This window comes from Aulostomus chinensis, chromosome 5 (genome assembly GCF_037954235.1).
Source record: "Aulostomus chinensis isolate RoL2024-O1b breed Wild chromosome 5, RoL_Achi_v1.0, whole genome shotgun sequence".
In the NCBI taxonomy this organism is placed as follows: Eukaryota; Metazoa; Chordata; class Actinopteri; order Syngnathiformes; family Aulostomidae; genus Aulostomus; species Aulostomus chinensis.
In genome coordinates, this window is record NC_141324.1 from 17,559,534 (window position 1) to 17,581,263 (window position 21,730).

At 42.8% G+C, this 21,730-nt stretch overlaps 2 protein-coding genes across 4 annotated transcripts in view; one reads left to right on the forward strand and one right to left on the reverse strand.

Moving 5' to 3' along the window:
- Positions 1 to 6,443, forward strand: part of nyap2b (neuronal tyrosine-phosphorylated phosphoinositide-3-kinase adaptor 2b) — a 21,865-nt gene extending 15,422 nt beyond the window's left edge. For 2 of the 3 annotated variants that reach the window (XM_086203589.1, XM_086203590.1), the window contains 3 exons: positions 1,469 to 2,731; positions 2,818 to 2,921; positions 3,698 to 6,443. In XM_086203589.1, coding sequence (XP_086059715.1) covers positions 1,469 to 2,731; positions 2,818 to 2,921; positions 3,698 to 3,982 — 1,652 coding nt within the window. In that variant the 3' untranslated portion in view covers positions 3,983 to 6,443. The remainder of the gene's footprint in view (positions 1 to 1,468; positions 2,732 to 2,817; positions 2,922 to 3,697) is intronic. The other variant, XM_086203591.1, reaches the window with a different exon arrangement.
- LOC147261527 (uncharacterized) overlaps positions 5,798 to 21,730 on the reverse strand; it is a 23,964-nt gene continuing 8,031 nt past the window's right edge. The window contains exons 13-47 of the mRNA XM_086205082.1: positions 21,556 to 21,639; positions 20,957 to 21,001; positions 20,804 to 20,872; positions 20,654 to 20,698; positions 20,518 to 20,571; positions 20,111 to 20,174; positions 18,258 to 18,362; positions 17,887 to 18,048; positions 17,527 to 17,616; positions 17,231 to 17,382; positions 17,079 to 17,151; positions 16,655 to 16,761; positions 16,350 to 16,533; positions 16,195 to 16,266; positions 15,357 to 15,464; positions 14,987 to 15,205; positions 13,861 to 14,025; positions 13,547 to 13,714; positions 13,266 to 13,409; positions 12,969 to 13,079; positions 12,704 to 12,882; positions 12,417 to 12,480; positions 12,011 to 12,085; positions 11,517 to 11,624; positions 11,055 to 11,162; positions 10,801 to 10,872; positions 10,540 to 10,668; positions 9,848 to 9,955; positions 9,065 to 9,211; positions 8,870 to 8,977; positions 8,518 to 8,655; positions 8,313 to 8,429; positions 8,029 to 8,217; positions 7,648 to 7,931; positions 5,798 to 7,569 (exon numbers count right to left, since the gene is read on the reverse strand). Of these exons, the coding sequence (XP_086061208.1) occupies positions 7,312 to 7,569; positions 7,648 to 7,931; positions 8,029 to 8,217; positions 8,313 to 8,429; positions 8,518 to 8,655; positions 8,870 to 8,977; positions 9,065 to 9,211; positions 9,848 to 9,955; positions 10,540 to 10,668; positions 10,801 to 10,872; positions 11,055 to 11,162; positions 11,517 to 11,624; positions 12,011 to 12,085; positions 12,417 to 12,480; positions 12,704 to 12,882; positions 12,969 to 13,079; positions 13,266 to 13,409; positions 13,547 to 13,714; positions 13,861 to 14,025; positions 14,987 to 15,205; positions 15,357 to 15,464; positions 16,195 to 16,266; positions 16,350 to 16,533; positions 16,655 to 16,761; positions 17,079 to 17,151; positions 17,231 to 17,382; positions 17,527 to 17,616; positions 17,887 to 18,048; positions 18,258 to 18,362; positions 20,111 to 20,174; positions 20,518 to 20,571; positions 20,654 to 20,698; positions 20,804 to 20,872; positions 20,957 to 21,001; positions 21,556 to 21,639 (4,305 nt within the window). The 3' untranslated portion in view covers positions 5,798 to 7,311. The remainder of the gene's footprint in view (positions 7,570 to 7,647; positions 7,932 to 8,028; positions 8,218 to 8,312; positions 8,430 to 8,517; positions 8,656 to 8,869; positions 8,978 to 9,064; positions 9,212 to 9,847; positions 9,956 to 10,539; positions 10,669 to 10,800; positions 10,873 to 11,054; positions 11,163 to 11,516; positions 11,625 to 12,010; positions 12,086 to 12,416; positions 12,481 to 12,703; positions 12,883 to 12,968; positions 13,080 to 13,265; positions 13,410 to 13,546; positions 13,715 to 13,860; positions 14,026 to 14,986; positions 15,206 to 15,356; positions 15,465 to 16,194; positions 16,267 to 16,349; positions 16,534 to 16,654; positions 16,762 to 17,078; positions 17,152 to 17,230; positions 17,383 to 17,526; positions 17,617 to 17,886; positions 18,049 to 18,257; positions 18,363 to 20,110; positions 20,175 to 20,517; positions 20,572 to 20,653; positions 20,699 to 20,803; positions 20,873 to 20,956; positions 21,002 to 21,555; positions 21,640 to 21,730) is intronic.

The following is a 21,730-nucleotide window of genomic DNA, read 5'->3' on the forward strand; positions in this document are numbered from 1 at the left end:
ACAGTGGAAGGAGGAGAAGTCCGTGTTTCTTATTTGCAGATTCCCTCCCTATGGGTAATGCAGCCAATCACAGCTCAGGGCATGTCGGTCTACAGTGGTGCAATAGGCTTGATGGGGATAGCTATGGCATGAACTCAAATCTACACCCGATCAGAGCATTTCATTTTCCCTTTTCTACCCAATCAGCACATACGCTATTTATGGTTAAACCAATCAGGAAGCTTGAGCAAAAGTGCAGATGGGGGGAGTGTAACTTAAGACAATTTTAGGGTTCCTTTTATGTTAATTGAACATTTAATTGATTTGCCAAATATTTTTAGTAACAAAGTAATTTGTTGTTCAGATGCAATCATATAATAAAATACATATACATGCATATATACACACACACACACACACACACACACACACACACACACACACACACACACACATATGTAAACATCAAGGATGGCCTGTGCTGATAGAGCTCTAAAATTGTGTTGTATTGTATAATTTTTAATCCCAACACCTGTGCATAAGCACCAAATTGGGACTGACAAAGGTTGTGTGTGTTGCCGTGTGATCAGCCGTGTAATGAGCACACGACCACAACCCTAACACAATGAATGGAGCTTGACTTTCCTCCCTCTCTCCCTTTTTGAAGCACTAGAAGCAGCAACAACTAGCTTGACCCACTTACCAACTGGTTAATCACCACATACTCTCTCTCGCTCTCTCTCTCTCACTCACTCACACACACACACACACACACACACACACACACATACACACACACACACGTGCACAGATAGAATGTATGACACATGTGTGAATGACAGTGGATGCCTGTGCTTGGTACTTTGTTGAAGCTCATATAGGAGCCCTGTATAGGAAGAACCATGGAAATCAACCATGCACATACATGTTTTATGTATGCAGCAATGATCTGTAACGTCTCTATTGAGCCTTGAATCAGTGACATATATGCATAAGGTTCTGTCAGCATTTGTTATACCAAATACACAGACACACACATGCGCACACACACGCTCATGCTGGAATATTGTGTGTACAATTTAAAATTGAACAGCAGAGCAATACAAAAATCTTCAAATTAAGCTAAAAGCTAAATTAATGAAACTAAAAAAAATCTTTCTAGCACCTAACGGCAGTGCATATTGCCTACCACACAATTCCCATTCGTCTGCCCACATATTGATTAACCTTTGATGGTTTGCACCAAATACTTTAGTGAGTAGTGACACCTAGAGGACATTTCCTTGTAGTGCACAGCTTGAATCAGGAAAACTACTTTCTAACGCTGTCATCAGTAGACCTTTCATGTGTGATAAATATATTTGCTTTTGATGTATGTAATTTAAAGATCTGTTATTTAATTTGTTTTGAATGCATGATCAGATTAAATGCCTTTAGAAATGAATACAATTGAATTTGTGATCATTTTTGTTGTCTGCTCCCTTCACAGCTGAGACCAAAAGCAAGTCTCACAGTGATTCCAAGCGTGAAGGCAAGGACCGCCACAGTCACAGCAAGGAATCCAAGCGAGAGTCCAAGGAGCGCCACAGCAAAGAGTCTTCTCATCGGAAAGACAGGGACAAAGACAAAGACAGATCCAGCAATGTAGAGTCACTGGCTCACAGGCGAAACAGTAAGGACCGTAGTGGCGTAGACGCGCCACCTGTTCGCAGAGACAGCAGGGACCAGGGCTGCACTAGTGTAGAGCCTGTTCCTTCAAGATGGGATTCCAAAGATAGGAGCTCCTTAGAACCCATCCCATTAATAAGGAGAGACTCCAAGGACAGAGGTATTACCAATGGAGACCTGATGCCAAGGAGAGACAGCAAGGACAGGGGTGGGGGACATGGAATGGAATCGTTGCTGAAACAAGACAGCAAAGACAGAGAAAGACTTCTAGATCAGCCACCTGAACTTTTACCAAGACAAGACAGCAAAGAGGGGTCCAGAAATGGTTTAGACTGTAGACATGAAAGCAGAGAGAGACTGTCAGATCAGCCACCTGAGCTCTTACCCAGACAGGATAGCAAAGAGAGAGCCAGGAATGGTGTGGACTTAAAACATGAAAGTAGAGACAAACCACCTGAGCTTCTACCCCGACAAGACAGCAAAGACAGAGCTAGAACTGGAACAGAATACAGGCATGACAGCAAAGAGCATCGTCCTGATATGTTACTCAGACAGGATAGCAAAGAGAGAGCAAGGACTGACATAGAACATAGACATGAGGGTAGAATAGACCAGCCACCTGAGATCCTTCCCAGACAGGACACATCAAGGAGCAACAACATCAAGGACAGGGTAGGGTATAGCTCTGAATCAAAGCATGATGGGAAAGATAGGAACTGCCACAATGGAGGGGATCTTCCTCCTCCTCTTCTACCAAGGCAGGACAGTAAAGATTTGAGCCGTACTGGTCTTGAGGTGAGACGAGACAGCAAAGACAGAAGTCTAAACGGCTCAGATCAACATCATTACGATGTTAAAACAAAGAGCCCAACTGCAATGGAGTACAGGGGTGAAAATAAAGAAAGGGGATACAGATCAGATGGCACGCCTCGACGAGATAACAGGGCCAACTACAGCATGGACCAGTCCAAAGCACACGAGAGGAATGGTAGCACTGTGTCGGGGCAGCATTCATCCACGACAACACCTACTCACCATGGCAGGTCGTCTGGTAGCCCGCCAATGAATGCGGCAACTGGAAATGGTAAGGGTTAAGACTTTAAATTCGTTCACACAAAGCATTCAGGTGAAACTTTTCTTGTTTACATGTCATTTTTCTTTTCTTTGTAGATCCAAAAGGAGCACCTAAGTATGGCCGCTCACCTTCCACGCCTGCTAACCCTTCCCCTGTAGGAACTCCTCAAAGGAGAGCAGCAGAAACACACCAGAACCAGGTCTGAAAATCCCCTTAGTCACAATTAAAGCCTCTTAATGGCCCCATACTGGCCTTGAATTGAATAGAGCTTATTACATTAGCCTGGTGTGAGTTAGCATCTGAAGTTTTCCTGTGAGCAAAAACTTTTTAAAAAAATGAAGTAAAACTGCCAAGAGGCCACAAAATACAAAACAAAACAGAAACTGGACTAAAGAAAGTCAGTCATAATACAGAAAAAGAAAATGCTGTGCCACAGAGCTTTGCAGATCACTATAACCTGCTTACAGCAAAGCTAAGTGTTAGCTCTCACTTAAATTTACACTCCAAAAATGTTATATAGGATCCAAAAGTTAATAAATCAAGATATTAACAGATAAATGATGCAAACAAGGCAATGTTTGAAGCCAAACAGACTCATTATTTCTGTGGAAAATTCCATCATTTATGAACTACTGCTGAATAACTAGTAGAGAGCACTGCAGAAAACCCATACGTTTAGTGAAATATGCGCTCTGCCAGACACATAAAAATGGAGGTCAGGCAGACCCTGAAAACTTGATTTGTAGCACAGCTTAGGGGGTCCTGCAGTTCAAGTTTGTACTTTTTCCTGTGCTTTGTTTTCTCTATGCTCTTCTGTCTGTTTTTAAATAGAAGTTAATACAGGAAAGGCTACATATGTTTGCTAATCTAATTACAACTAAACTCTTATTAATAGTAACCGCAGAAATTACTTTTTTCTTCTCCAATGTAATTCAATTCATCCTTTCTCTCTCTCTCTCTCTGTCTGTTCTTCAGATGCCCCAGATGCCATGGATGTGTGGTGATACCACCATGCTGGAGCAGATTGAAAGGAAACGCACACTCTGCATGGAAATCCGCTCCAGACAACATCCCCACCTGCAGAAAACTCTAGAAAGACCTCCTCCGGACAAGAACCTGGACAAGCATCAGGACCGGAGTCAGTGCAAGCAGGAAAGTGGATCTGTCCATCCAGCTTGGGGGAAAGGCAGCGGGGCTAAAAAGATCCGTCCTCCCCCGTACCCTACACAGACAACTGTATTCTGGGACACGGCCATTTGACAGTAATGACATCTACTCCTCCCTGCCACACAACCCCGAATTATCTCCCTTTGGGGTCATCAGGACAGAAAATAAGAGCACCAGAGGTATGATGCTCGCTGATGTCAAAGGACAATGGTGGTTACCATAGCAATATTTCTGCTTGTTCAGGTTGTCATGTTTTATCTTCACTGGTGATATTTGATATTTTTCTATTTCCTGTGACTGGATTCTTGTAATATAATTAGTAGAATAGATATTTGATGAATAGATATTTTCTAAATCAGATGGGGAATAAAAAGCAGCCTAAATTATGTATACTAGATGTAGATGCAATCTAATGTTTGTTTTCATGTTATTTTTATTTCGGTTACTTGGAATTGAAAGCATAATCTATCAGTACTTGTACTGTAGTAGCATAATTTTCTTATGCCCAACTGTTTTTGTGCTCAGAAGCACTTAAATGAATGGACTATTCAGTTCTGTCTACATATATTTTAATTACATTTTTACGGCTGTATTGTGATTGAGGAGTTGCGTCAACATGCTTTAGAATTCGGTACTTCTCCATGCCTGCTCCAGTATGTTCTAGAATGTAGAGCAGTCAGTCCTAGAACAGACACAGACAAACTTGGTGTGCTTTAATTTGTATATTACAGTAAGAAGCTCTGTAGTCACTTCATCAAGGCCTTTTGAAGTGGTTGGATCATTTTGAAGGTAAAAAAAAAGTGTTGGCTGGCAATGTAGTAGAGGACAGAGAAAGTGTGAAACGTTCCTGATGTATTCTAAGATACACTATGAGGGTGGGTTTGGGAGGTAGTAAATTAGAGCATACATTATTAACAGTATAATTTTCAAAACCAGCCAAAGCCTGTTAAAGTGAGAAATGGTGTGGTTGCACTTTTGATGGCTGGTTTTTTCTTTTTAAACGGGGTTGGTGGCAATAGCTGCTCAGTACCAACACCCTTACTTTTGCCATGCACACTGCGAGCACAATGACACAGTGTAAATACTTGATGCCAACAACCAGCCTGTACAATCAACACCCAAGCTTTTAGAACATTTCTTAATTTTACTGCAGATTATAATAGCCATATGCACTTGCGTAAGAAATAACTGTCAAGATTATGCTTATATATATTTTTTTAAAAAGTGTTACAAGTAGTGAGCTGTGCCATGTAAAATATATTTTATTTTGGCTGGGAGGTAAAACCACAAGAGTCTAACTGTGTGCGACATGCAGTCATCGACTCATTGGTTGTCCCTGATAATATTCCCAATTAAATTGGCTGGCAACTATTTTAGAGATCATATCGTTTAAGGACCTATAACATGGCAACAGCTCTGCCCAGTCAAAAAAAGGACAGGGGTTGCACAAGCACCTACACATCTTTAAGGCGTTGTAAAAATCAAAGTCAAAATAAAACTGCACTACCAATCATCTTCCATCACATTTTAATCAGGCTGGTAACATTCAGTACATGTCCCTCTCCCTCTGCTCTCTCCCTCTACCTCAACCTCTTACTCACGTCATCTAAATTGGTCCCTTTTGCACATGAAAATGCAATGACTACATTGCCAAAATGGTATGGGTTTGACAAACAAGTTAGCCCTCAAAGTGCAAGTGCAGTACCCCATCTCTGGTGAGAATCGATGCTACAGAGGTCCCTCTGTGTTGTACCTGTGTGCGTATGTGTGAGTATGTGTGTGCCAAGCTACACTGTATGCAAGTTGCATCTTTCAAAATGATTGTTTTAAGACTTTGCCCCATCCATGATGTCGGTGGGTGGAGGTTGGAAATGTAATAATGATGATGTACAATCTTTCTGTGTGTATAAACGTGCACTGTGAAAAGGTAGAGAGAGCACCGCACTGTCAGAGTCCTCTGTCTTATATTGCACTGAGTGTTCTCTTGTTTTGCGTGATAAAAAGAAAAGGAACAGTACTGTATTCTGATTGTCACTTGGGTTCTGTTAAGAGAAGTAAATAAATATGAACTTCAAACCCGCTAAGAAAAAAAAAAAAAAAGGTATATCATGTTGAAATTTTTGCACGTGGGTGAAAGATTTGCCTGAGCGAAAAGGCGAACAAGAAAATCACGCTTCAGTCAATTTGCAATTTTTATTGATTTTCAACAATCTAACGACAAACAGTAGTCAATTGGATCATTCCAATTTCAGCTGTTTACATACATGCCTGAGGTAAGGTGGATTCATTTGGAAAAAAAAAACAGAATAGAGTCTTTATAAAAAGCAGAACTCTTGCTCTGAAATATTCATATAAAATAATAGTTTTCCTGACATCAATTCAAAGGGTTATGTTCTGTATTTCCAGTCAACTGCTGTAGATTCCCCAGGTCATTTAACTTGGAGGCTATGAAAAAACAACAACTAAATTTTAACTCCACTTGAAAAAAAAAACCCAGGAATTTGTATGAATTAATAGCAACAATAATAGTCATTACAACGAATATAAAATAAAAAAGTCGCCTGCAATGGGATCCAGTCCTGCTGCTGAGGCACTATTATCCATCCATTGTCTTCTGCTTATTCCTGTCAAGGGTCATGGGGGGGCTGGAGCCTATCCCAGCGTCAACGGGCGAGAGGCGGGGTTCACCCTGGACAGGTCACCAGTCCATCGCAGGACCAACACATAGAGACAGACAACCATTCACACTCACAGTCACACCTACAGTCAATTTAGAGTATCAATCAGCCTCGTCCCCAATTGATGTCTTTGGACTGTGGGAGGAAGCTGGAGTACCAGAGAGAACCCACACAGGAACAGGGAGAACATGGAGACACACAGAAAGATCCTGTGCTGGAGCCAGGACTTGAACCTGGAACCTTCTTGCTGTGAGGCGACAGTGCTGACCACTGCACCGCCGTGCAGCGGGAAGCACTATAATATTCATATTCATATGTTTAGATTTGTGTATGAACTGAGCAAATTCTCTTTTCCATAGATCACATTCGCTCATGATGAATCTGGAGTGTCATGATTCATATTTGCACTTTTGGGAATCTGAAGTTATTCCAATCAAACATTAAAAAAAAAAATATCTTCAAAATTCTGAATTAAATTTGTATTCTCCAAAAAGTAGACACTTTTTTAAACATTATCATTGAGGAGGAGGAAAACTGATGAGACAATGAAAACATCTCTGAAAAATTTCCCCCTGTAAAAAGATTTAGTTAAGATTCCCCCAATTGTTTTAGAGATGTGTGAATATAAAAGTCAAAGCAAAGCGCAAATAATACAGAACCAACAAAACAATCCAATCATAATTAGGTTCTAACAACAGTTGAAGACATTTATAAAATAATAAAACTAAGGAGATTGGAGGTTCTTTATATTTTGAGGCATACATGACACTGACTGGCCTTGCGTCGCTGTAGCTCAGCTGCCTTGATGGTGCCAGGCTTTGGGGTGATAAACTGATCCGTCTCACCAACCGTAGTCAACCAAAAACTGTAGAGGTTGGCAAAGTAATGGCAGGAACCCCGTGCACCTTGGCACTCTATGAAGGGGTGAGTTCTGAAGTCCTTAAGGCAGCTCCCAGAAGAGGTCAGAGACTGACCACCACCCTTGTCACCTGCACCTGTGTGCTAAGAGGTGAGGTAGCAGAGTCAGGAGAAATGATAGCATACATTCACAAATATTCCCAGAGTCTGCTTCGTACTTACCAGGAGGAAAGAGTATCCAGTCCACAGACTCCTCCAGTTGGGGGGGCACATGGGCACTGTGTGATCCTGGCTATGAAGAGCCACTGCCGGTGAAACTGTCTCACACACAGCACAGCGGCTGATGTGGGAGCCAATCTCCTGGCCAAAGAGTGGCATCATTGGTATGGGAGCAGTGGTGGAGAGCCAGTAGGATTTGTCGTTACGACTGGAGTAGTAACAGGCAGCTTTGTTGCAGTAGGAGAAAGGCATGGTGGAAAACACTGGCAAGCAGGAGCCAGCCTGGCCTACAGGGATGGGAGGCACAAGACAAATAGAGAGAAAAGTGTTTCTCGTGTGAATAAACTAGTTTCTAGACACCAACAAAGCTGTGCAGACACTTACCCAGGTCTTGTGTGTGAGCCTTCTCTTGTCCCTCCAGGTAGACCAGACTGTAGCCCACCCAAAGTTTGCTGCTGCCCTCGGGGCATTGTGGCACCAAAACTGACTGGCTGTGAATAACCAACAGGAAGCCTGACTTGCTTGCCTCTCTGTAGCCTGGCTCACCTGGATCACCAGGTGGACCTGGGATACCTGTCAGGGGGGTGACATGGAGTCAGGACATTTCTCAATACCAGAGGGATTGAATTTCTGGGTAAACAAAGGAAATACAGTGTTTATTCATCCACCTTGAGGTCCAGTGAATCCTGTCTGACCTACATCTCCTGGGTCACCAATAGGACCTTTACGTCCAGGAGGGCCTACTGGGCCAGGAGGGCCAATGGACCCCATCTGTCCCTTTGCTCCTGGAGCAGACGCAGATATTTTAAAAAGGATGATTAAAAAAAATGGAGACATTACATAGGTAGAACATAAAGGCTACTCTTCTCTTGCCTTTATGTCCTGGAGTCCCAGGAGGACCCACATCACCAAGCAATCCTCTAACACCTGGGTAACCATGTGGCCCTGGGAGTCCAAGAGGAGCCACAGCAATGGCTCCAGTAATAGTATCACCACGGACACCTTTAGCACCTGTAAACACACATTATATTATGCTAAAGCACAAAAGTTAAATTTTAAATTTAAGTTTTACATCTGAACAGACGTTCATGTCATCCACAGACCTTTGTGTCACGTCACCTTCCTCTCTCTCTCTCTCCCCCCATGTGTTCTGTCAGTGTTCACTGTCAAATGTCAAGTACAGGCAACATGCATAAAGGTATCCCATTGCAAAAGTGCCACTCACCCATGTCTCCAGGTGGGCCAGTTTCCCCTTTATGACCCCAAGGCCCAAAGTCACCTCTTGGACCTTTGGGTCCTGGAGGACCTTGAGGACCAGGGGAACCTCTGATACCTGTTAGAATGTTAGAATTAAGCACCGTTTAGACTGCGTTCAAGAAGATGATAGTAAGACTAATGGCACACATGGACTTTGAAGTACCTTTAGATCCTACAGCGCTTGGACAAACCTGAGGTCCAGGAGGTCCAGGAAGGCCCCTTTCCCCCTTATTTCCTGGAAACCCAGATGGGCCAATTGGTCCTGGGTCCCCTTTTGAGGGGACTGGTTGGCCTGGTTCCCCTGGGGAACCTGAAGAAAAATCCCATTAATGGGAAGGCTTTATAGAGAAATCAGATATATGCCAGGCATTTTAACGAAGTGAAGTGAAAAATATTTGCACATTATATTCTATTCTGTAATTTTTAATAAGGAAAAGAGTAGGTGACATTTTAAAGGTATAACACCACTTGTTTTTCTGCACAATGTCAGACACACATCATCATATTTGCTAAGATTATTTTGGAGCAGGAGTTCAAAAACCTCTTCATTCAGCCTCCCCCTGAGTACCCCCCCTACCCCCACAGATGGTGCTAGCACTGCTAACATTAATGCTAGCTCTTTTAGACTTGATACTAGAAGCCATGAAGAGATGGTTTCCAATGTCTGGACTCAGCTGATGAACTGAGCGCGCTGGTAGCTTCAGCTGCTCACGTGGGGGTTGCGTGAGATCGTTTCAACATTTTATTTGAGCACATGACACAACATATTTAGTGATAAAGGGCCTCATCTTTTCTGACCCAGTACAAAATGATAATATTTCCTAATGTGATAATATTCTCTGGGTATGCATTCACAGAAGACCTATGAGAATACTACAGATATTTAGGTGTGTATGTATAATGGCTTGATATATAAGGGATCTTTACAGGCCCAAACCCTAACCACCTGGCTGTCCTGGAGGTCCTTCGTGTCCTGCATCTCCATAGGGTCCTGGTATGAGAGTGTGGCATTGCCTCCCAGGGTTTCCAGTTTCACCTGGGAAACCTGAGGGACCTATGGGAAGAAAACAGGGAAAGTTAATTTAATCACTAACTTTTGGAGCATATATAAAAGGCTAGGACTGTTACCAGTCTCAAAAACAATAATGACAGCAATGCTATTGATATTTTTTCAACTAAACCACTTTGTCTCTGAGTTCTGGGAGACCTGCTGTTTGGTCCGTGAGGCATTCTGGAACTGTATATTTTGTTTCTTATATAAAGTCGGCTTAATCTATATTCAAAATAAAAATTCAAACTTAGTGTTTGTCATTACCAATTTGCCTAAATCAAAATTATGCAAGTTAACTAACATCTTAGAAGGAAGTGATTTCTTTCCTCCTCTAAAACCTAAAATGTTTTCTAGACCTATGTAATTATACGATAATGTGCATAAGTGAAAAGTGCTGGAGTGTGTGACCCAAACAATGATCCATTCCCAAAATGGGTTTCTCTCAGAATATTCAGACGGTTGCTGCTCAGATACTGAAAGAATACAACTGCCTGATCCTTTTAACACAACTTAAGACAGCAGAGGCCCATGTTGAATTAGTCGCCCATTACCTGCCAGTGCAGTACACATACAGTAACAACAGTTACCTGGGAACCCAGGTAAGCCCCTCAAGCCTTTTGGACCAGGAAAAGATGCTCCTGGAGGTCCTGGATGACCATTGGGACCTTTAGCTCCAGGAAAGCCATCAGCTCCTGTAGGGCCTGGAATACCTCTTCCTTGAAGTGATGTATGAGTATATTTAAGAGACAGAATCACATTATCACTCATGTTGTGACTGTATGCATAATACCTGCTTCATTACACTACAATTGTTTTAGTAGTGACATTATTTGTTTTATCTCTCTTACCACTTGTTCCCTTCATCCCCTTTGGTCCTCTGAGACCATCCAGTCCATCCAGACCCGGGGGACCAGGGAGCCCTTGTGGAATGATAACATAGCATTCAGAGTCTTGACAAGTGTCTTTGTATCCAAACAGCTGCATCCATAACTTTTATTCTTTGCAGCCACATTTAGAAAATTAACTTCAATTCAGGTGACTAAGATATAACAGTATCTGCACTTTGCCAAAATGATTATGGTAAACGACAATATGTCAGTACCTGGAGGTCCATATGGGCCTTGTAAACCAAGTAGTCCTGTACCTCCATGATCACCTGGAATACCTGGGACACCCGGATTACCTGATGGACCGCGAGGCCCATGGATACCTGTAGAGAAGTACAAACACACAGAAAATGTGTGGACAAGGTTACCTGAGGGAATAATAGAAGGCCTAAACTTTCAGAACCGTGCAAGGTGCTGAATAGTCCAGTATCTTTTTTTCTTAAACAGAAGCAACACAAGCAAAAATGCCTGTGTCCTCTTTTCAGGTAAGAATAGGAATGTGTTTCGAACCAAAGATTAAAAATTCTACATGTAAACAGAAGAGTGAACTTGATTTTTTTCCCCTAATTTAAAAGAGTGACATCAAACACAGACATCTGTAGTGTTCTGATTCATCACCCAGTAAAAATATTGCTACCATACATTTGTTTCTGATTCAGATCTTCACTACTAATCACCTGGTCTGCCTTGTCTTCCTGGATCCCCAGGAATGCCTGGTTGCCCAGGCGTTCCTGGAATTCCCCTGGGTCCTGGATCACCTGGATCCCCTGGATACCCTCTTGGCGCTGGAGGGAAGAGAAATGCAATGAATGAGGTAAGTGTTTTATTCTGTCAAGGGGAAACTGTTACATTACACTTATCAAAAGCATTTTGTAGACATTTGTTTCTAGTTTAAGTATGATTATTTTGTTTTGACAAGCTACAACTGATCAACTGATACCAAATGATTCAAAACTCAAAGGGTGGTAGAAACTGCTCCCCTCATCAAGTCTTTGTACCTTCTAAATGACTGACTCTGTAATTTCAAGCTCAAAATACTTCATAATGTTGCTTTGATACATCTTTGTGCATTTGGCCTTCATAAAGAGTTAAGGAAACTGTGACACAACTGTGTTGGATTTTTCACCAAAACCATCTAGCCATGCTCAGTGTGCCATGCTTTTACACTCACCATATTGGCCAGGGTCCCCTGGAAATCCTTTCGGTCCTGGGGGACCAGGTTGTCCAAAAGACTGTCCTGGCTCACCTGTAACAGTTTTTTATTTAGTCCAACTAAGTGTCATCATCCGCATTTTCTATACCGCAAATCCATTGAGGGTTTTTTTTTTTTTGGGGGGGGGGGGGTGCTGGAACCTATCCCAGCTGACATCGGGCAAGAGAGGGGTTCACCCTGGATGGGTTCCAACTAAAGGATACATACTAAATCTTGTTGGTTTATGACTTAATTAAATCAAAATCTATGACAATAGTTATCATTTTATTGGACACATAAAATCATTGTCTATTTAATTTGTTTATGGTCAATGATCCTGGGATTCAGGAGCGTTTACTCCTCATGCTTGATCACTTGTACTCACCTTTGGCACCTGGGCATCCTGGCAGCCCTGGGCTTCCCTCATGTCCTTGAAGTCCAGGATCACCCTAAACAGAAGCAGACATACAAATGGAAATTATTCATGGTTAAGTCTGTTTGATTCATCAGAATATGCTTTTTAAATAATACTGTTGAAGTTTGGGTGAATGATTTTTATTTTTCACAAAAGTCTTCTGTCTGCATTTGAATTAAAAACTGGACAGCTACTAAACACAGAGTTACACGGCTGTCTCTGAACTATTAAGACAATAAATTTGTTCCATTGTGTACCGGCGCTCCCTCTTGCCCGACATATCCCCTTGGACCAGGGAAACCTTTGATTCCAGGGTGCCCAGGTGGTCCTGGTAATCCTGACATGCCTTTCGCACCTCTGCTGCCCTTATGACCTGGTGAACCAGGCCATCCTTCAAGCCCAGGATTCCCTGGCTCTCCTCTTGTGCCCTTATAGCCTGCAAGGAAAAAAGGTTTAAAGTCCTAATGGTGTGATCAAACTGTTGTTGAAATAGATGTTTAATTTAAGTGGCAGCTCCATTGCCTGCAGGTCCAGGTTGGCCTTGTTGCCCCCTTTTCCCTGGAAATCCTGGTGGGCCTTTTGTTACATTCACAGGTATTATTGGTCCCGGTTTTCCTGGTAGGCCACGTAATCCTGGAAGCACCATAGATTACAGGTGAAATGCTAGTCGGAGTGATTCCTGAGATAAGCTGAAAGTACAGCTCAGTCAATAAGTTACTAGATTTAGATACTGTTGGCTGGTTCTTTCAAAACAACCGCATACAGCTGTTACTATTGTCGTTTTTCTATCCTTTATTTCAAATATATAGAGATATTCACCTTTAATACCAGGATATCCCTGGGGTCCTTCACCCCCAGGGCGACCATTGTAACCTCTTTCCCCCGGTGCCCCTCTGAGTCCTGGAGGTCCAGGAGGGCCTGCTAAACCTCTGGCCCCAGCCCTGCCTGGGTACCCTTGCTCACCTTTGGATATTAAAGGAAATATCTAATTTCAACAGAAAAATAACTGTGAGGGCTTATATTGAGTGTATGGTCTTTTCTCAGCTATCAAGAGCAAAACATCTTGAACAAGGATCTCTTATGTAGGCTAGCCAAGATACCTTTCTGTCCTGGCCAGCCATCAATCCCATGATCACCTGGGGGGCCAGAGATACCTCTAGGTCCAGTTGGGCCTGGCACACCAGGAAAGCCAGGGGAACCTTGTGCGCCCTTCTGTCCAAGACCAGGAGGACCTATATCTCCCTTCATACCCTTCTGACCCGTATAGCCTATGCACAATTATAAAATTCAATGAGAGAAATTAATTTAATGGTTATGTGTTGGCTCTGCTTCAGGTTATTCATGGATGAAAAGTCATCATCAACAGGACTTTGTAAAAGCATCACCTCCATGTTTTCTATTGCTTTATGCCCACCTGGTATCCCCCTCACGCCAGGGTTTCCTGGAGGCCCTGGGGGGCCAGGAAATCCTCTTAGTTCACATTCGGTACAGGGTACGCCAGGGAGACCTCTGGCACCAGGGTCACCAGTAGCACCTGGTTCTCCTTTATAGCCTGGATGTCCAGGTTGGCCTGGAGCACCTGTGATTCCATCATAATGTCAGATGAGTATGGAGCACCAATTAGCCAACTCAAAGATGCACATGACTAATAGATTAATTGGTTCACTCTATAGAATATAGAATGCAGCTTAATTGTTATGTCATTATCAAAATGACTGCTTGTGATATGCTTCCGCTATGTTTTGTTAAAAGCAATGGCCCTCCGCAGGCTAATCCACTTTCAGCAGCATACACGGTGCCTTGTCAGAATGTTGTAACATCTCTGTTGCAGCCCAGCCTCTGCAAAATGACAGAGGAGATGCAACAGGTGTTGGAAGAGGCAAAATAAATGGCCATCACTTCAGACTGCTGGACTTCCACTACAGTCATACGTGTCTGAAGTATCGTTTCACAGCTGTGTAGGCATACGCTCCAGATGTGGGCCCTGGATGAAAGGCTCATCACTGGAAATGTTTCACACCTGTGAGTGGCAGTTAGTATTCACTGCAGAATCATTACACGTGTTTGGAAGTTCCACGTTTCAGCAGAGATGCATTTCCTTTTAAATGCTGTTTGTCAGCTTTTACTCAGTCCCTGATCATGTTGTGTAATGTGTACATCAAAGAGTCACACACTACACCACTGAAACCAACAACTTGGAAATTATCTCAAATAATGTTTCAGCTGAATTCGTGTTTTGTACCTTTAACCTCGTACATTAAATTGTGCGCAATTTAAATTTATTTTGTTTTTTAATTCAGAGAGTTTATAGACTAATCAACTAGTTACCAAAATTTTTGTAGATTAATAGTTAAGGCAATGAGTTGCCCCATGCATCCCTGGTTAAGGGACAAGAAAACTTCATTGGCTTGAGGACTTTACATACATACATACTTTGGGTTGCAGTTCTGAAACTCACAGTTGACCATATACATATATGGTTTGTAGACAGGTACATTGACAACATTTAGTTCTGACTTTGTGTGGTTATATGGGTTTACCTGGAGGGCCTGAATTTCCAGGAAAGCCTTGAATTCCACTCAACCCTGCAGCTCCAGGGGGACCAGGTGGGCCAGTAGCACCTGGCCAACTGCTGAAGACATCTCCTTGTGAACCCTTCTTGCCTGGTGGTCCAGGGGTCCCAGTAGGTCCTGGAAAGCCATCCAGGCTGTTTCCAGTGGGACCAGGATCACCTGGATCTCCACTTAAACCTCGCAGTCCTGTTACAAATACAAAAATACTATACTGTAAGCTACAAAAGACCTTCCTGAGTGTACAGTCAATTAAAAAGTGGAGCTTTCTGGCTTTGGGGTACTTTAACAAAAAAGTTCTCTAGAAATGTGAATAGACACAACTTGAGAAAACTTGTACTTGGAGGTCGAATCCACTCAGTGTCACCATCGTCGCCTTTCATGCCTTTAGGACCTGGGGGTCCTGGGGATGCTGGAAGACCATCTCTACCCGGCTCACCTGCAACTCCTACATGTGGCACAGTAAAAGTAAAAAGTGAATTGCTAGTGGAACCATTAATATACCATCAGTGGGTCTCTGAGGGGGCAGCACCGTGGTGCAGTGGTCAGCACTGTTGCCTCAAAGCAAGAAGGTTCCAGGTTCAAGTCCCGGCTCCAGAACAGGATCTTTCTGTGTGAGTCTGCATGTTCTCCCTGTTCCTGTGTGGGTTCTCTCTGGTACTCCAGCGTCCTCCCACAGTCCAAAGACATCAAGAGGGGACGAGGCTGATTGATACTCTAAATTGACCGTAGGTGTGACTGTGAGTGTGAATGGTTGTTTGTCTCTATGTGTTGGTCCTGTGATGGACTGGTGACCTGTCCAGGGTGAACCCCACCTCTCACCCGGAAGCCTCTGGGATAGGCTCCACCCACCCCCCTCGACCCTTCACAGCAAATATAGAGAAACGCAATTTCGATTCCTCTGTATGTCTGGTGCATATGAAGAAATTGACAATAAAGCTGACTTTGATAAGCGGAAGAAAATGGATGGATGGACGGATGGATGGATGGATGAATGGATGGATGGAGGGGTCTTTGAGGCTGTAATGTTGCATAGTCTGACTTACAACATCTGCCACAAATGTTTCAGCCAACATCACTTTAACAACATTTGAAAGTCAATGCTGAAAGAGAGCTGAGGGATTCTAGTTCATACCAAATGGTCGAAGTGTCATCACTGACTGGTATCAGACTCTTACCTGGTGACCCTGGTTCTCCCTTCTGACCAACAGATCCAGTCACATTCTCATAACAGCAGTCTTGGACATCACCTGGTAACATGGAGAAAACATGCTTGTTCACTTCCACTTGGCGAAATGGAGATAAAATATCTGATGATCCGAAAGTCTGTCACCTGGCGGGCCTGTTCGGCCAGGAATTCCTGGAAAACCAGGATGCCCTTGTTGTCCTTTAGGTCCGGGTGGTCCCTGAGGGCCTGGAAACCCTGGACCTGGGAGCCCTGTGTACCCAGGAGGCCCTTTGAGACCAGCTGCACCAGGGTTACCCTTAGGACCAGGTAATCCTGTATATCCAGTACCCTAAAAACAAAAAGTATGAAGCAAATTTAAACATTTTTACCAAGTAAAGAATGATACTTTAAAATATACCACTTGTTTCTTACATAATCAGTTTCGTTTACAGTATTTAAAGTGCACTCACTGGTGGTCCAGGGTCTCCTATATGACCAGGGGGGCCATCCAGTCCTGGTGTTCCTGGTGCTCCATGAGAACCAGAATATCCAGGATCTCCTTGGTCTCCTTTGGCACCTTTAAGTAATAAACATATCCTTTGTCATTATCGTATCCATGATTTTTTTTATTTGCCAAAAAAAAAATCACACAAAGTAGCAACAGACATTTTTATCTTATTAAAAGGAGTGTGCTTTTTGTCGTTTCAGCTGAATGTCTGAGTGTCACAGTGCTGAATGATTTCAACTACAATTTCCAATCATTTTCTCTAACTTCTCAATCTTCAGAAATACACGACTAAAAATCTGTCCTTCATTCATGAAAATGTAAACACACACCAAAATGTTCCTTGTATAATAATTCTGTACGAAAATAATAATGCAGATTTGGCTCACCTTTAACACCTGACACAAAAGAGTCACCTTTTTGACCCTTTGGTCCCTTTAAACCAGTGTGCCCTTGACGTCCCTACAAGAACACACAAAGTCCAATAATTAGTCTTTTTAATTTTCTAGACAACTGCTTTTCATGCGGGTTGAGTCCTCACTTGTTGTCCTCTTGGACCCTCTCGTCCTTTCACTCCTGGGTCCCCCTTTAATCCCTTAAGTCCAGGTAGACCCACAGGTCCTGGAAAACCAGGTGGACCAGGTTGACCTATGGGTCCTTCACCAAGCCTACAAACACATTCTCCTGGACAGCCTGCGTGAAACAGAGATGCACATATAGGCACTCGACTTGCACTACCAAAGATCACATTTGTTAGCTTAAGACTTTTAGATAAAGGATTCATATGGTAAGCTTGTTGGATAAACAGCTGTGTAAAAAAAAAAAGACATTGAACACCTTTGATTCCTTTGGGGCCTTTGTTTCCACGAGCTCCTCTGGGTCCTACATCACCCGGGTCTCCTAGGTTACCAGGCTCACAGTAGTAATCTATCGGATCAACCAATCACATTAGTCATCATAAATTAATCAGTCCTGCAAAAAAAGAAAAAGTATTTTATCAGAAGTTAAGAAGAACTCACCCCCACATCCTGATTGGATCCCATTAAAATTCCAAAATGTGCACATGTCCGCACACGCGTGCACACACACACACACACACACATATCAAAATGTGTCAGTATGTCATGTACATTTAAATAATTGTGCACAAAATCCCAGTTAACACAAATAGCATGCAGTCAGAAGAGATCCAGATACCTGGAGGCCCAGGAAGGCCTGTGACTCCCTTATGTCCTTGGATTCCCTTAGCTCCCTTTGTTCCTGCTAACAGATTAGCTTGGAAGTTGTAATACAGCCCTGGCTCTCCCTTAAATCCCTTGGGACCTGGGGGCCCTCGTGGACCAGGCGGCCCCAGCTGCTCTATAATGACATGAGCGCCAATATTAAATGTTTTAGTTCTGATTGTGGGCAAAAGTCAATGATTTGTAAATGAATGGATGAACATTTATGATTTGTATTCAGTGCAACCTTCATCAACGTTTACTCTGCATTCAGAACCACACTATCATGCATCTCATACAGAGAGTGAAGTTGGACCTGAAATATACAGCCAGGAGACAAAGGCTGACCTGGTATTATTAATCCTGGTGGGCCAACAAGTCCAGGCAAGCCCTTGTACCCAGGGTCACCTGGCAATCCAGGTAATCCAGGATCCCCTTTGTCACCTCTAGCAGCTGAAACAGACAGAACCAGAGAAGATTCTGAGATGGGTGATGAGCCCCATTCAGGACTGTTGTTTATTTGTTGTTTAGATGTAAACACTTAGTGGAGCATAGTCTCTACACTTTCTTGGCATGTTTTGTCTTAGGGACTAAGGCATCTCAAAGGTCAAGGATGCCAAAACGGAGATGATAATGTTAAGAATAATCAGGAAATAAAGATCAGTATTATTTTGTTTGGGGAAACTTAAAAAGAGGAGAAGCTACATGTGTGTGTGTTGGACACTGCGCTTTGGCTATATATGATACTGTATATAGCTATATATCATATATACCGTTGGCTTCGGAAACGATGAAGTGGCTCCGCCTCTGACTTCTACTCAAGGCCTGTAAGCCACCATAGAAAGACATGGGTTTCGAGGGAGATATAGGATAGAATGTTGTAAGGCATGTTCCTATACTCTGAAGACTTTTTTAATTGAACATGTTTGTAATTTGGCATGTAAAAAGTAAAGTTCAAGCTCTAAAATCTTACTCATGAATGGAGCCACTGTACTCAGGATTCCATGTATGACAAAACAATCTTTGACTTTTAGAACTGCTAAAGACTCTTGATCCTGCCCAGGAACTGGCTTTCAGAAAGGAGATTTTTATCATTCTGACTTCAGACGAGCAGCCATCTGGACACTTCGACTCTCAGCTCAAACCGAGAGGAGGTTTGAGTCACCAGCAATGGACGTCTGCTTTCTAGCTGGCCAGAGGAATTTCCTCTTTTTCACTCTTTCTTGAAATACCTCATTTTAGCAGATGAAGAATTCAAGTCATTTTTACTGCATTTTCCACAATTCTGCACTTTGAAGTATTCTTAGTCGCCTGTCCCTGTCCTCTCCAGGGAACAAGAGCATCAACGTAAGACTGCTGGATCGTCACTGATACGAGTCGATCAATGGAGCTCACTTTGAGCAGGATGAGGAGGAAGGGGCAACTTAAAGCGCACGGGTTTGGCCTTTTCTTTCTGTCCAAATGACTTTATCCCAGCTCTGACCAAACTGTCGTTCTAGTCATTTGTATCTCAACACTTTAGACAGAACCGTTTGGACTGATTTTTGATTGATTATTGCTGAACACTTAACCCTGGCATTTTCCTCTTTGAATATATTTCAAATTTTGTATTTAAAGGCGAAGTTTGGACGTTCACTTTTTTGCTCAAATTTACACTGAAGTTAAAGTTGAAAACATTATTCGAGCCAATACTAAACCAGTCCCTGGAGCCCATTCAGTTTCTGGCCACTAAACATTACCAGAACCATATCAAGCGCCAAGAGGAGAGCGACTTCCAAAATCTCACGAGGGTGAGGCTCCTTTTGTCACTCAAGTCTGGAGCCTTTAAATGCAGAACTGGTGTGGAACCCCCCCCCCCCCCCCCCCCCCATGCTGGATCTAACAGTGTAATGTATTTATGTTTTCTAAAACTACAACAGTAATAATTGTTGTCACGTTTTGAGATAAAATTCAATTGTTATGGGCGGCACGGTGGTGCAGTGGTTAGCACTGTCGCCTCACAGCAAGAAGGTTGCAGGTTCGAGCCCCGGCTCAGGCATGATCTTTCTGTGGGATAGGATAGGATTGGCTCCAGCCCCCCCACGACCCGACAGGATAAGTGGTAGAAAATAGATGGATGGATTCAATTGTTATATCCAAAATAAAGAAAACAGGATAGAACCACGAGCTAGTGCTGGAGCTTACGGCCGCTCTGGTCTCACCTCTGGCATTGCTCCAATTAAGATATTGCAGGGGTCCAGGGAGACCTGGATCTCCAAGGTAGCCCTGTTAGATGCAAGAAGCCATATAGAAGAGCATGAAGATGAACATAACACATCTGAAGATGGGAACATGGATGACAAGCATTGCTGCTCTAGTGTAGTATGAGTGGACCACTGAATTACCACCAGAGGGCAGCAGAGAGAAGCAAACTATGTCTTTCTGGTTAACAACTCTATATAACAATAATTAATGTGTAGATGATCCTGCGAGACAATACAGCTTTGATCCATGACATTTTAAGTTGTTTTTAAGGAGTTACTATCAAACTCCACGCTCTGTCGCCTGAGTGCCCTCTGTATTGTCTCTATGGTGGCGTATGTTTTCTAGTTTTTTTAACAGAACTCACCTTTGGTCCGGTTCTTCCACTGAGACCTGGAAGCCCTCGCTCTCCTTGTAAACCCTGTAAATTTATCAATGCATCTCACGAATGATATCTTAGTATTGTAGCACAGGGAAGACTTCATCACATGCAGGCTGTGTACCTCTGGTCCTTGTGATCCATCGCGACCAGCAAATCCTGGGGCACCCTGGAGAAGGAAAACAATGCATTAAATTGTTCTATGGACTACATGTGTCATGTGACAGCGGTCATTTATGTAAAAGCACAGTTTAATCTGATTTATGCAACTTACCCGAATTCCTGGAAAACCAAGAATTCCTTGCTCTCCTTTGATTCCTTGACTGTAGTAGTAACTACTACCCTGTTTAAGTGTAAATGTAAATGTTACGGTCTACTCTTTCTCTCAGTATGCAAAAGGTGTTCTTTTATACACAGTAAAACTCACAGGCATTCCCTTTGGTCCACATTGTCCAGGAGGACCTCGATCTCCCTAAAACACACAAAAGCAAATACACACACACACACACACACACATATTAAAATGGATGGATGGATATGTATGTAGGTATTAGGGGTGCAACGAAATAGTCAACTCATGAAACGATACGAAACAGGGCTCACGATACAAAATACTCATGATATGAAACAAAGATTAAAGAAAATCAAAAATCAGAAATGCAAAAGTCAAATATTCTTCATTTTCTTCCTTAATATGCAGACATCGAAGTTATTGCTGCGTCAGCGCAAAATAAAATGCTCTTGCTTTGAGAAAATAAAACATTTGTTTTACATACTGAATATATCTCACCTTGCCTTGTCTTTTCCATGGGAAGCCAAAATAAGCCCACACAACTGATTCGTTTGACGAAGGTGCGTCTTTGAATTTTATTTTTTATTTCGCGAAGTTTTGTGACGCGAAATTTCGTAACACCCCTAATAAGGTAGGTACCGTGATGTTGTGTGTGGGTTAGTATGCAGATCTTTGTGCCAAGTTGCTTCAGACAATCAGCATCTCTGCACTTGAAACACGAATGCTTCCCTCACCTTGTAACCTTTGGGTGGGAGAATATGTGGAGGAAACTCAATAATCTCCTCTGGTCCCTGGAGGCCAGGTGGTCCTTGTTCACCCTGGAATATGGAGTTTGCACAGTGAGGATGCATGCTGGGTTTGTAAGTTGAATGCATGCTCTTACACAAAACTCTGATGTGCATTCTTGGT